At 36.2% G+C, this 15,273-nt stretch overlaps 2 protein-coding genes across 2 annotated transcripts in view; one reads left to right on the top strand and one right to left on the bottom strand.

Annotated features, from left to right (window-relative positions):
- On the bottom strand, positions 1-10,877 carry LOC149076431 (mitochondrial pyruvate carrier 2-like). Its single transcript, XM_089243994.1, has 5 exons — positions 10,700-10,877; positions 9,278-9,318; positions 7,090-7,174; positions 5,817-5,928; positions 1-218 (listed from the first exon to the last, which is right to left on the bottom strand). The coding sequence occupies exons 1-5, from the start codon at positions 10,782-10,784 to the stop codon at positions 182-184; spliced, it is 360 nt and encodes a 119-aa protein (XP_089100120.1). The 5' UTR covers positions 10,785-10,877; the 3' UTR covers positions 1-181.
- Positions 10,878-11,027: 150 nt separating this feature from the next.
- Positions 11,028-15,273, top strand: part of Mekk1 (mitogen-activated protein kinase kinase kinase 4) — a 43,102-nt gene continuing 38,856 nt past the window's right edge. Inside the window, exons 1-2 of the mRNA XM_089243990.1 lie at positions 11,028-11,260; positions 13,508-14,030. Of these exons, the coding sequence (XP_089100116.1) occupies positions 11,157-11,260; positions 13,508-14,030 (627 nt within the window). The 5' untranslated portion in view covers positions 11,028-11,156. The remainder of the gene's footprint in view (positions 11,261-13,507; positions 14,031-15,273) is intronic.

Raw genomic sequence — 15,273 nt, 5'->3', positions numbered from 1 at the left:
TTAAGTTATTCTAATATGTAACTTTATTTCCTAATAACACATCAAGAAACATTCAAGTTATTTAAAAGACTATATACAAATTCAAAAATATTTGAATCTGTGTGAACGCATTCACATTATTTTGACTGTTTTTTGTTTTTTAAATGACTAAGATATTTCACTAAAGTTAATAAAAATTGATTCATGCTGCTGTTTCTTTAGGCAAACTTTGTTTGTAGCTGAAATGAAGGGAACATAAATGTTATTCAAGACAGTTGTGAAAAAATACTGAAGAAAAACTGACATGAGAATTAACTGAAATGTGTAACCAAGAATCTTTCACATCGTTCTTAAAAAAGTTGAATCTATTCTTATAAAGTAGTTTGGTTGATAAATATGATGATACATTCCCTTACCTATGTAACCGAATATCACTCAATATACATCTTGTCTACCATTATATTTTAATTTTCTGTTTGGATATTAAAAAAATGGCAACAATAAAGTTCACAAAACAACAGTCATGTGACTTTCAATTTGCAATAATGTTGAATTTGCCATGAGGTTTAACTTTTTCACTTCGTATGTAATGACTGGTAAATACCATAAGCTCATCAACTGCATCCAAACTCTATTTCTGAGAATTTAATACAAATTTGCATATTAAATAAGTATTGTCGAATTTTTTGAGTGAATTAAAAAGTGGAAGTGTCAAAAAATAGTAATTTCTTTATAGAGCTAGAAACATTAAGACAAATAATCAAAAAATTTTGATATAATTTGATTAAACTAAAATTTTTAATTGACACATTTTTCACATTCAATTTCATTCTTTATTATCTCATTTTAAAAGTATAATATGGACAATTTAACATACATGATCAAAGGAAAAACAGGCAAAAAAGTCTAGACAGAATGCATTCTGAGAAAACATAAGAAATATTTTATGACTGAAACACACAGCAAATATTGTAAATTAATTTAAACCATATTCAATGTTGAACATAATTTTTATGCACTGACTTATTTAAATTTATATCTTAGGAAAATTTAACCATTAAGTGTTATGCATATTCTCTCTCTCTCTCTCTCTCCTTCGTTCTCGTGAGTTTTACTTAGCGTGTTGTTTATTTTTGGGTCATATTCTGCGGTGATTTTCTTTTTTTTTTAGCGCACGTTGGATTGTGAGATAAGTGGTTTTTTTTTTATTATATTGCTCTCATTTTTTTTTAAATTTTCGTTGTGTATTTTCGATCGACTTATATTTATTTTTCTCGTTCGCATTTCATTTTCGTTGTTTTTTCGCCAGGTTCGCTCGCTTCTTTGATATAAGTTCGTAGGTTTTTGGACGTTAGTGTTAGCAAACAGTGTATACTTTTTCCCTGGTACTCTCAGTAACTTTGTTTTCCTTCCATTTGGGCCTATTGTTGTAGTGTTAGTGTTTTGAGATAGTTAGCTAATTCTAATAAGTATAAATTGTACTTTATAGCTTAATACTTTTTTTAGAGGGTGTTGTATTCTTTATATAGATATTTATTTTATTCTTCGTGATTTAGTGCTGAGCATTCTACTTTACGTAATTTTTTCGTATAGTCTCTTACGTATATTTTGCATTATTTTAATTTCCAGTTAACGTTTCTCATTTTCCTATTGTTAAGTATTATTATTATTATCTAGCTTTAGCAATAGTGTTAGTATGCCTCGACCTCGACTAGTGTTGTGTAGAGCTTGCGACGGGAGGTTTCCCTGGTCTAGGGGTATAGTAGCTGATAGTTTCAATTGTAAAGGGTGCTTGGATAGAAAAAGGCTGGAACTCGAGGTCGAAGCTTTACGGGAAAAAGTTAGGGTGCTAGAGGGCCCGGTTATAAAGGACCCTCTGGTCGTCGAGCCACCTGTTGATGAAGAAGCAATCTCCACGAACAACGACATTTTAGAGGGCGAATGGGTTGTCGTGGATGAGGTAGAGGGGAATAGTGATAGGGGTTTAATCATCGGCGATTCTATGGTTAGGGAACTTGGGAACCGAGTGTGTAGGGATTTTCGGGGTTTCGAGTGCTGTTGTCTTCCTGGGGGGAAGATTGGCAACGTTCGAGACGTTTTTCATCGCCGAAAGTTGCCCTTGCGGGTGATTCTGTGGGTGGGAACAAATCAGGTAGGAGCGAATATTAGTGAGTCTCTGTCAGAATACCGGGATTTACTATTATCCGCTAGGGAGGGGGGTTCAGATGTGGCAGTGATTCCAGTGCTGCCAAGGGGTAGTAGGGGATATAGGAGTAGGATCCACCAATTCAATATAGGCCTGAAGGACATTTGCTCCTCACTTGGGGTCACCGTTCTTGGAGCTTCCCGCATTTACCGATAGGTGGCTTCGTTCGGATGGGATCCATCTAAATAAGAGAGGGGTCTGGGAGGTTTACGATAGTCTTAGGTCAGGTTTTTTACTCCCAGACCACGTAGTCGGGAATGCGGGTTAGTTAATGATAATCACAACAGTATTGACGGGGAATTACCCACCTCTGACTTGGATGGCTTCTCGATTGACAACAAACCACCGGGCAAATTAAAATGTGTGTTAATAAATGCCAGGAGCTTGGGTAATAAGAAAGATTTTTTAGAAACTATGATAGTTGTGGAGGGCTTGGATCTTATAGCCATTACAGAATCTTGGGCAAACGATGGGGATGAATCTTTCTTACACATCTCAGGATACGATACTTTTTTGAGAAATAGATCTGATAGGAAAGGGGGTGGAGTGTTGATATACGTGAAATCATGTTTGAAGGCTAGAGAGTGTAACGTGCAGTGAAGTGATATTGAAACCATATGGGTTGAACTTGAGAACAAAAGACGTCATAAGCTTATTGTTGGGGTTTGTTACAATCCACCGAATAGGGATCAAAACTACATCGCCAAAATGCATGATGAAATTTCCTACATGTGTAAGCGAAAGAGGGTTCTCATACTAGGGGATTTCAATTACCCGGGTATTGATTGGGAGAACCTTTCATCTGGAAATCAGTATGAAAGAGACTTTCTTAAGTTGGTGCTCGAAAATTTTTTGTATCAGCATGTATCAGAAGCCACTAGGGGTACTGCTATTTTGGATTTAGTTCTTACTAGTTCTGAGGATCTAGTTGAACATGTTTCGGTGGGGGAAGAGTTTTCTTCCAGTGATCATCGTATCGTCAGATTTCACTGTAACTTTTCCTCGGGTAAGGTTGATAACAAAAGACTGGTTCCTTGTTTTCGGAGAACTAACTTTGATGTTTTGCGAAGAAGGTTAGCGGAAGTTTTCAAAGACCGGTTGGAATCAGTAGGGGTGGTAAGTCAATGGGAAGAATTTAGTACGAAGCTATCCTCTGTTTTGCACGACGTCATACCCTTTGTTCGAAAAAAGCGTGTTTGTACATCACACCCTCTATGGTTCACAGATAGCGTGCGGAACCTTTATCTTGAAAAGAAAAGAGCATTCAGAGAGTATAAAAGTGGACGAGGTGACCTATTATTGTTTACTGATAAAAGAAGACTGTTGAAGAAAGCGATAAGGGATAGTAAAAAGCAAGTTGAATCTAGGTTGGCAGATAACATTGGCTCTGACCCAAAATCATTTTTTCGATACGTCAATAATGGATGTAAGGGGACAGTTGGCCCCCTCTCGATAGGAGGCTCAAAAGTAGAGAGCAATGTAGGCATGTGTAGTGCTTTCAATGACTTTTTCGCGTCGGTTTTTAATGGAGATAATGATATTCGATATACGGGTGTTGCATGGGGTAATAAAACGCTCAACGATATTCAAGTGGAAGACGTGGAGGTCCTAAATCTTCTAAGAAATGTATGTGCAAGCAAAGCACCAGGACCAGATGATATCTATCCCAGGGTTCTCAGGGAAGGTGCTAATGAATTGTTGGGGCCAGTCGCACAGATATACAGGAGTAGTGTTGCTGAGGGTATCGTCCCGAGAGATTGGAAACTGGCTAACGTTGTTCCGATATTTAAGAAGGGTAGTAGAGAAGTGGTGTCTAATTATCGTCCAGTGAGTTTGACGAGCTCCCTCTCGAAAATTTTGGAAATTATCATCAAAAGGCAGTTTGTGAAGTGGATAGACGAGAATAATGTATTGTCGGATAATCAGCATGGGTTCAGGAAGGGGAAGTCATGTGTAACTAACCTCCTTTGCTTCTATGATTACGTGACTAAGGCTTTGGGTAAGAGCAAAAATGTCGACGTTGTTTACCTTGATTTCCAGAAGGCATTCGATCGGGTCCAACATGGCAAACTCTTGAAGCGTTTACACGAGATTGGAATAGGGGGCAACTTGCTGAATTGGATAGAATCGTGATTAAGAGATAGGTCGCAACGAGTTATGGTGAACGGGGAATTCTCTGGTTGGACAGACGTCACAAGTGGAGTTCCTCAGGGAAGTGTCCTTGGCCCCATACTTTTTTCACTTTTTATCGACAAACTCGATCAGGGTATCGATGGAATTACTAGCAAATTCGCAGATGATGTGAAGCTAATGGGGGGTAATCGGAAATGAAAGCGATAGGGAGTTGCTCCAGACCAACTTAAACAAGATTGCAGCATGGGCAAATGAATGGAGCATGACGTTTAGCGTAGATAAGTGCATGGTCGCTCATTTTGGTTCGAACAACCCACGGTTCTCTTACGAGTTGAATGGTGTCACTATCCCGGATGCAACTAGAGTCACCGATTTGGGAATTCTCATTGACGAGCGACTTAAGTTTTCTGAACATTGTTCAGCGGTTGTCAAAAAAGCGAATAGAATGCTTGGTCTCATTTTCAAAAAGGTCTCTTCGCGTTCTCCTAAAGTCATTCTTCCGCTTTTTCGAGGCTTAGTTCGTCCTGGACTGGAGTATGCTGTAAGGTTTTGGAGACCATACCTACAGAGGGACATAGACTTGGTTGAAGGGGTGCAGAGAAGAGCTACGCATGTCCTTATTGGCACACAGGGATTGAGTTATGAAGAAAGACTTCATTTTTTGAATATGTTTACATTGAATGAACGCAGGTGTCGAGGAGATATGATCGAAGTGTTCAAAATTTTCAATGGGATGGATAGGATGGACCATGAACTTTTAGTACACCGCCAATCGACTACTTTTACAAGGGGACACCAGTATCGATTGGTGAGGGACAATGCAAGGTTATGGTGTCGCAGGGAATTTTTCTCCAATAGGGTTGTTAATAAATGGAATAGCTTACCCCCGGAGGTAGTAAGTTGTAACACAATTGACACGTTTAAAAAGAAATACGATAAACATGTTGGGGTAAATCGAGAAGCTATCCATTCTTAGAATAAGACAACCATAAGTATTCTTTATGGGCATTGTATAATATTTTATCATGTGTATATATTGTTTGTAATTTGTGTTAATTGCATTTTTAATTGGGTTGCTGTATTTTTGAAACATATGACATCCATATTTTTATGGGCATCTTTTTATCAGCCACCTCGTTGGGCATTTTGCCTGTTGTGGCGTTGTATTTGTATTTGTATTAGTTTGATAAATTAATGCAGGCATAGGTTGCATTGCAGGCATAGGCAACAGTATAAAACCGATGAAATCTTTAGATGAGATCAAGAAAAGTTCTGAATAGAATATAATGGATTACATCTCAAAAAGATATTCCTCTGCATGTATAAAATAAATATAATTCAGATGTAAACCATATGGATATTTTGTATGATTTCCCTCATTATCACCCTGTAGCATACAGGTTAAATTCTTTGCAATAATCAAGAAAAATAGTAACTAGCTAATTTAAAAAGTAAATATAAAAATAAGAACTAGATAAACTAAGATAAAATTACTTACTTGTAGATACGAAACAGCTGATATAAGCCAGTTATTGCAACAAAAATATTGACACTGAATAAGTTGTAATTTTTAGGGATGATAACCATAGAATATCGAGACCATATCAATCCTGAAATAAAAATGGAGTTTTTATGCAATCAACTGAAAAGAGGCTTTTGATCTCCTAAACAAAACAGTCCCAGTTACCAACTGAAGATGATTATTACAATTTTCCCTCGAGGCTTGACCTTTTCAGATCAGCTATCAAATTAAAACTAAAACCATTTGCTTTAAATTAAATAAAAAAAATATATCGTGTACATTCAGCAGCTACATTCTTCATACTTTTTAAAAATTTTAATATTTCTGAATGACACACTTTACCATGCTATCAAAATACATATATGAATCAACAGTTTTAAACTTTCTTCTTGTCGCTGCATTTATTCATCTAGAATTTTCTATTGAAACCAAGCCTGCAGTGTAAATTATTTCGATATTAGACTTGAAGTCAATAAATTTTTGATTAACTTGTTCAAAAAGCAGTTTCTTTAGTATATTAATCTATTTTTATTCCCAACACGAGATACACAAATAAAAAAAAAGGTAGACATATTTAAGTTTTTTTATATTAAAAACTCAAATACTTTCATCTGCAATTAAAAGGGGAGTTTTATAGGCCTATAGAAAAATTTATGTATAGGCCTATAATAACTGCATTTAGACACATACAAAACCTATGGATGATTTTGATGGGCTAGTTCAAGATGGCAACAAGTTAAAACTCCCAGTTTTGAGATATCAGTGTTTTAAAGATTCACTTTGTATGGAACTCAATGGGAGTTGACTCACATTAAACTACAGTGAGGAGCGTATAAGCAGAGCACAGGCAGAGATACACTTGAAAGTCTGGGTGGGGGACACCATAATGATTGCTGGAGAAAGGGGAAAGCATGATGATGTGAAGGAAACATTTTCTGGATATTATGCTGAGGTGAACTCGGAAAGAAAAGTCATCTTGTCTTTGCCAGGACATGATGTCAGTTCACATATTCATGTATACATTAGATCAGTTGGCTCTACCTTTGAACCTGGGGTGTATCTCCTGTATCTCCGCCCATGAAACAGAGTTAGGATGTCGGGATATTTAAAGAGGTTTTTCCACCATCTCATGTTCACAATTCAAAAATTCTTTTAGTTGATGCCATCCTTGAACCAGCCCATGGATTTATATATCAGAACTACCCACTGAAATTTTATATAAAAATTAATTAAAAAAAAAATAAACAACCTGTTGCAGCTAATGCTGTAGACTGACTCGCACTAAGTTTTTCAGCTGGACGACTCAAATCTCCAATTCCAGCAATTACAAGTGCCTTTGAAAAAAATTAACATACTGGTTACACACCATATCTATTATAATAGATACAAAGAAAACAAATAATTCATTAAAAAAGAAAAATAGGGAGAGATATTGAACCAGGGCTAGTCAGATCAGAACATATTTTAACATATATTAAACTAGTGTATCAGCTGAACCTTCCAACCAACATTTCATCTTTGCTTGTCTATTCATTTCTCTTTTCATGGGGCTCTCATTTTTCATGTTTTAAACTGCCTTTACAATTAAAACCTTCAGCCTTATAACAGTTTATGTCCATTTTTCAAACTTTAGAAGAGCCACAATAGAAGCCATTGTTAAATTAGGAAAACACTTCTTTTTGCCTGGGTTGCAGCTGTGTAAAGTGGCATAGCAACAGCATATCTTAGTTTTAGCAAGAACTGGCTTGAGGAACGTGTAACGGAAGCTATATAGATTGTTATTCAGTCAAAAAACTGATTTTGCAAAAATGTAACATAGACCATTATGCGGCTGAATGATTCAATTAAATAACCTGGCTGCTTAAGATTTTCTGTGCATTGTTTCTGAACGGTGTCTTTTGTTCATTGTGTGAAGTATTTTTATAAACCTGTTCTCTCTCTCTCTTTCCTGTCGCTTTCTCCTCTCATCCTCCACTCCCTGCAGGAGGAAAATATATAAAAAGGGAAGATCCTTCCACTCTGCATGATTGTTGAGTAAAACTATTTTCACAAAATAAAGATGGTTACAAATGAGAGATTTCCTTATAATTGTTCTGGGAAAAAAATTAATAGTGAATATGTATAAAAAACAAAAGGAAGTGAGAAACATTGGTTTTCTAGCAATAATACTATAATAAGTAACTTTTATGGCATGTATTCCCACTATCATGAAATATTCATATTTATTCTAGCTCATCTTTGCTAGTTTGTTTGAAGATCATTGTTATGTTTACATGTTGATGCACATATGCATAGGCATCATGTTTATCTTTTAAAAAGAAATTAGTACTTCACACTAAAGACACTGCTAATTCCCACAACTCATTATACAGTGGCATCCAGTTACAGGTTTAATTTATTCTTAAAAGTTATTTGCAACATGGAAAACTTTTACCTAGAAACAAGTTTTTCCCTTTAAAACAATGAGATTGCTTCAATTCCTTAAACATTTTTGGGTTATTGATATTGAATATAAAATTAACTAGTACAGTAGAGTATCAAAAATCTGAGCCCTGAAAGTTTGAGTTTCCGGATAATCTGAGGCATGGAAAATTTTTGAATTACCTTTCTCTCTCTCTCGAAACTCTATTTTCTCTGATTTTTTTCTCCAAGAACCCAACTTCTTTTTCCCTTCCAGGAATACTACATAGTATGTACTAGTAGTATGTATGTATGTATTGTACAATAATTTCAGTTTGAAAGGGGCTAGGCAGCCCTAGCCCTATAATAGATATGAATGGTGTGATAAAATATTAGACTCCCTAGAATGGATGTGGTCCATTTTAACTTTCGGGGGTCACAGCGAAAGAAGAACAAGCTTTACCATTTTCTTTATAATGGTGGATAATGGCATTGTCCCTTAATTGCTTATGTAATATCATTGAAAAGAAAGTTGTAAGCTACAGTGTCTCAGTGGCATTCACCGTCGATCCCTAACTTTCTCAATATATGTATGCATGTATATATATTTCACCTTGTCTGTCCATTTCTATTGTATTTTTAAAATTTTTGTAAAAGTCGGGAGATCCAATTGCTCCCCTCCCAAACGACAGGCCTGTCGAAAAGAACCACTAGTTAGAACAGAGTGAAATCTTCAGAAAATTTGAACAATGTCCTCAAATTGATTCATGTTTTTTTTTTATCATGCATTGAATATAAATTAGTTTCATGTATTACAAAAAAAAAAAAAAAAACATATACAGTGAAAATTCTTCATAATGATACTCTCAACAACAAAAATCGCCTATAAAATGACATTATTCTCTGATCCCAATGTACTTTGTTAGTGTTAATATATTCTATCTATAACATTAAATCCATTGTAATGATACGTTTCTCCAGTCCCTTGGATATCATTGTATAGACCTAGGAGTTATACTGCATGTGTATTCACATACCCATTTGAAAGCTGGAGCCCAGAAGAATATGGTTTTTGGACCTGGAAAATTCAACACACTAGTTAATGTCAGATAAAAATTTATTGTACAATCAATATATACAGTAAACAACTGTCAATAATGACATTGTAGGGACCTATAGTAAAAACATTGTTATAGACAGGTTATCGTTGAAGACAGTTCGAGCACTTGCGCTATTTGCAATTGAGTAGGAATTCCGCTAGGACCGAAGAAAATATCGTTATAGACAGTAACATTATACACAGGTTTCACTGTAGTTGATTTTTTAAAATAAAATGATTGATGTAAAATTAATTCATTTTGGAATACATTTCCAAACTAGACATGTTCTCTACCCACGTTTTTTGAAGGATATGTACTAACAATTAAGTTATCAACAGGATAGCAGTCTCTTATAATTAGTTAGGTAGTCCCAACAGAATCACCAAGTCCCTAGGTCAAAATGATGTTTTGATGGCCTCTCTACCTGGCTGGAAATACCCATTTACAAGTTTAAATGTTTGCTGTAAAGAAAAACTATGATTATTATGAAGACCCCCATGATGATGTACTACCTCCATGAGCCCGCTTCTCCCATGAACAAATAAGACACATGCCAAGGGCTCAGAAAATTTTGGGGCTATAGGGATGTTGAAATTGGCATCTTCTTTTCATATTTCAATTTTTTTACAATAATATTAACATATATTTTTAATTTTTGATTGTCTTGGCGGAGCACAAGCCTCTTCATGACCTTCAAGCCCCCATGTACGCCTATCTCAAAAAGTGCTGTCCAGTTGAATCTCATTATATTGCAAAAATCTCGTTTTAACAAACACTTTTCTAATCCCCCGAATAAGTTTACATAGGAACAATGAAAAAACCTGGAATTCCTTTATCAAGAAATTTCGTTATAACGAGGTGATTTCTCCGGTCTCTTGGAGTTCGTTATAACGGGATTCGACTATATTATGAAAGGCCCCAAAAAAAGTTGTGTTTCCCAAGGCCCAAACTTAGGAGGAATAGACCCTGCCTGCTCCTGCCCGATCTCAAGGAACTTTGGCGGCACCCTTTATTTCCGTGGCACACTGGTTGAGAATCAAGTTCCTTTATATAATTTCTGCAACCCTTATTGACTTCACGGTACCGTAGGGTGCCGCCCTGGCCCCCACATCCTGGAGCAGGGCCCTAGGCTGGGATATTTTGCGGGCCCCTTTATGATGGATTTATAGCGTGAAAAAACGAAAAAAAATAATGAAAATCATCCCGGGCCCCAGGGCCTGAGCCTTGCCAGCCCACCCCTTGTGGGGGCCATGGGTGCCGCGGTTCACCGTTTGGGAATCCATTTAAAGAACTGAGCCATCCTCAGTTCTTTAATGACTTAACTTTTTATTAATAATTCATAAAGAAAATAAACGTAACCTGCAGGATGAGTCCACAAGGGCTGCAATTTCGGCGGGACAAACTTGTCCACAGATTTAATAACTTTCCGATATATTAGAGACATGTCTTTCACTGCAATTATGAGCAAAACCCCCTGGAAGCTAAAACTATTTTGAATCTCGTAAAATCAGCTGTTAAATGGCGGTGATCAGGGAAATATAATACAAAGTTATCGGCTTTATCGTAAACGGTGGATAGATACTACAAAAATAACAGTTAAAAATCGTATAGCGCGTAACTTTATCGTAACTTTACGTTTATAATCTCAGAGATACTACTACCACTAATATTGTGTTCCATTGATAATAAACAACACGAGAGAGATTGCGTAATACTCGCGCGGCGGCTGGTGTTGAACGACGACGTACGTTGATTAATGTTAACATCGATCAGGAAAATGTGTATTGATGTGTCAAAAACATTGTCTACATGAAAAATGCTCAACTCTGTGGGTGTCAAACACGTGGGATCGCCGATTGTCCAAGATTCCGGTTGTGGTGGTGGTAGTGATGACTTGAATTACACAAATGAGGATGAGCGGTAATTTTCTTTTCTACCTCTGTTTTTTAATTAACATTCGGCTCATTTCCTCAAATCGAATCGAGTCATCTACAAATGCAATTTTTCCTTGAATAAACAATAAATAATTGAGTTTCATTGAGAGTTTCACAGAGGCTATTTTAAAACACGTCTTGAAACTAATGCACCGCGTCACATAGGTGCCGGAACCTAGGGGCTAACGAATATCATTTCCATTTGAGCTCCCACAACAACAATTTCTGGAAGAAACAATGCGATACACCTTCCCTCTTCTGCGTACACGATTGAGCCCCGTATATATGGGTTGACCACTACCTTGCTACATCATATATGCTCAACCTATGACCCATGGGCCAAATGTGGCCCTTGGAGTCATCTGATTTGGCTGACGACCTCAAACCTACATTTGTAAAAATGAATTAAGCGGCACCTTTTCCCCAGATCAAGTTGATAACTTGAGTGGCCCACAGCACTATAAATGTGCCACTTTGTGCACTATAAATGTGTCAGCCTTCGTGACCTGGAGCGCTGTTCCAGTTTAAAGGTATTTAAGTGGCCTGCAGCAAAGTTTCACTTCAATTATGTGGTCTGCAGTGAATTTACAGATGGCTCAAGTGACACATTTATGGGAAGTCCTGTTGCAGATCACTTAAATGACCTGCGGCACACTCACTTCCATTAAGTGTTCCATGGCACATATCCAGATTACATAAGCAGCCTGTGGCACACTCCCAGATCAGATCACTTAAGAAACCCCCAGCACATTTTTAGATTTAGATCACTTAAGAAACCCCCAGCACATTTTTAGATTTAGATCACTTAAGCTGCCTTCAGCACATTTCATGTTGAAAGAAATGGCTCGTGATATCTTTTCAAACTCCAATGAAGTGGTCCACACTTTCCATAAGCACCCTTGCACTACATTTTCTACTTAGTTAAGGTGATCAGTGGTTCCCAATTGGGGGTTGTGCCTGGATCCTCATGGGTCCGTAGCCCAATTGTAGAATTATAAAAAAATTAATACCAAGTTAAAAAATTAATTAAATTGCTTCAAAAAAGAAAAGTTTTAATTAAATTAATGCGCTAAAAAGCAATGCTGATAGGCTGCAGTAGTAATAATTGCTAGTAGTTTATTAGATGTGGTCAGAACATTTTTGCTGAGAGGAGCCATCATTAGCTGCTGCCATAAATGGGGGAGTCCATGGCAGACACCCAGATTTCCATGGGTTCATGACTAAAAAGCATTTGGGAATTGTTGGTCTTGATTATTTCACAAATTTAAAAAGAATATTTTTAAATTCTCACTATTACATTCAAAAAGTTCCGAGACTTATTATGGAACAATGAATACAGATAGAATCTGTTTATATTGTGTTTCCTTTGAAGTAACTACCCATGCAGTTATGCATTTTTACCATTGTTCATACTAAGATGTAAATGCAGATTGCAAGCCTTTTTTGTCACACCATCCAAGGCCATTGTCTGTGTTCGCTGCACTTTAGAACCTGAGAATTGTTGCCCCCCCAAGCAAATTCTTTATCCAAGGAAAAGGGAAAAAGTTATATGGGGCAAGATCAGGGGAATAAGCTGGTTATAGAAGTATTGGAGGGCAAGGGATCACTAGGAGGGACCTGTGAACTGACATATCGTCATGATGTAGAAACCACAACTTGGCCTTCCAAAGATCTGGTCTCTTGCATCTCACAGAATCATACAAATGTTTATAAAGGACTCACAAGTCCCTCCTGGTGTCACCATCAAGACCACCATCAAAGTATACAACACATTGCACCACTCCATTTCTAAGCATAAAAATTTCAATTATGAATCAATGTCCGAATATATCAAATTTTTTTGGCCCAGTCCTAAACAGTGTCCATCATTGACTTATATCATTATGAAGCATATTGTAAACATATAAAAAGGAACGAGACCAGTGTTTTGCATAGTTGGTATAATAAGAGAGAAGAAAGAAAGAGAGTGTCCTATTCTTTTTCTATCTTACACAAAATTCCCTTTGCTGTAATATATTGAGAAACTTTTTCTTGCAACTCAAATGCTTTTTCCCCAATATTTTTGAGCCCTCCCAATATTTCCAATAACTTTTCACCTATGACAAATAGTCTTATCTATTATTACCTCTATGACAAATAGTTGATGAGATAAAGGCTGCTTAACCTGTATAGGCATTTGACTGTAAACCAAGAAATATTTTTTAAACAATTATTTGCATTGTGTCATTTTTAGGGAAAAGTCAGTCGAAGAGAAGAATCATCTTGATGATAATTTAGAGTCCCCATTGCAGTCTTTGGAAGCATATTTCCTGAGACAGCAGCGTTCATATTCCAGCAGATTCTTAGAGCAGGGACTCCAGGAACTTGGTTTTTGTTGTGATGTTGATATTGATGACACCCTTGAACTTTCCAGCAAAACAATCAAAGCTGCTACCTTAGAGTTGAGTTCACCCCGTGCTCAATACAAGAGGCCAAATTTTGACAAACGACCATCTCTGTCAAGTTCAGATTTTACTGAAGTTACCAGCACGTCATGTTCCGAGCATTCACATGGAGATGCTGCTCAAAATCCAGCAGCTGTGAATGGGACATCCCTGTCGAGTTCTTTCAGCTATCCAGTGTGGAGTCTTATTAATCATAGCAACCAGAATATCTCGGGGCTGAGTAACATATTGAATCACCATGCCATAGAATCTGTTGTGCCAACTCAGCCTGTTATTGAGGCAGTTAAATGTCATTCTGAAGATGTCACAAAGGTAGTTTTTTTATTTAATTATAAGGTAGACCTATATAGTTTGAAATTATTTTATGTGCGAAATTTTCTGATCTCTGTTCATTATAATTGAGCCCGACTGTAGTTACCTATCAACAATTAAATCAGTTTGATTTAAAAAATATATATCTGAATACAGATACATAAATTATGGATTTTTTTTTAATTGTTGAACTGAGATAGGAAAGAGTCCCAAAGTGATGTCTTCCAAAAGTTTTGAAAAAATTACTATTTATTCTACTCATTTAAATACGCACAAAAATATTTAAAAAATCCAGCAAAATTATTATAGGTCACTCAGAAAAAGAGGGAAGGACGAAAGTAAATGCAGTTGATTCACAATTTTATAAGCTGTACACTTTTATGAACTAATCTTCTGGTCCCAAGCAATATAATATTTCTTTAAACATATTTTCTATTCACGAACTTTCGATTTTATGAACTATTCTGCACGTTTGTACAAGTTCATAAAAACAAGCATAGACTATTAATGTTTTGAATGACAGTAGAGGCCAAGAACGAATTAAAAATCTTGCCACCTAGACTGTTAGAATGGCGTCATTCAAACAACACATGATCAAGTACAGCGTAGACAAAGGAAGAGAGAAAACAGAGAAATAACTAGTTTCTAAAACACAGAAGCTGGAGGAAAGAGAAGTGACAAAAAGCGAAAAGAACTTTTTTATAGATATTATCAAGAAGCACCAAAGACGATAAGTAGCCAACTGTTATCACTTCAAATATTTTTTTGCGGCTTTAATATTTGCATTCTGTCAATAATTTTTTCTTTTTATTTTGTTTCTGAGTGAGATGAACGCACTTAAATTTTATTGTAATCTTTGGAGAATGACACCTTGGGACCCTTTCCTTGCAAGTAGTAAATCAGAATGGTTCAAAACCATTAATAAATTAACCAAAAAATTCCACATACATTTAACAACTGCCCCCAATATTACCAGAGTATTTTTTTAGTCAGTAAAAAATATCCATGAATGTTGTACTCTTTTAATTATTTTTTCTATCATCAAGATTTGTTATTTAAAATGTGTATTTTGTTCAGCAGGCATGTTCAATCTATTGTCGTGCTAACAGAAACACCAAAGTTTTCTCAATGCCTGTGACCACTTTTTTTACTTTCAAGACATATTAAGAGTCGTTGTTAGTTTCAGTATTAACTTCATGTTTCTCCGAATTCTGACTATATGAGAATGAAGAGCCAACTAAAT

The sequence above is a fragment of the Pholcus phalangioides genome, unplaced genomic scaffold, assembly GCF_987345545.1.
Source record: "Pholcus phalangioides strain wild (caught in Gottingen) unplaced genomic scaffold, Ppha-v1.0 ptg000015l_1, whole genome shotgun sequence".
In the NCBI taxonomy this organism is placed as follows: Eukaryota; Metazoa; Arthropoda; class Arachnida; order Araneae; family Pholcidae; genus Pholcus; species Pholcus phalangioides.
Note: the sequence above shows the minus strand (reverse complement) of the source record. Positions and strands in the feature narration are given on the sequence as shown.

Coding starts and splice junctions, on each gene's coding strand:
- LOC149076431 (XM_089243994.1), bottom strand. CDS start 10,784: ATGTCTCTAATATATCGGAAAGTTATTAAATCTGTGGACAAGTTTGTC. Junction 7,175..9,277: donor GGGCTCCAGCTTTCAAATGG/GTATGTGAATAC, acceptor TTTTTTTCAAAG/GCACTTGTAATTGCTGGAAT. Junction 219..5,816: donor CAGCTGTTTCGTATCTACAA/GTAAGTAATTTT, acceptor CCTTCATTTCAG/CTACAAACAAAGTTTGCCTA.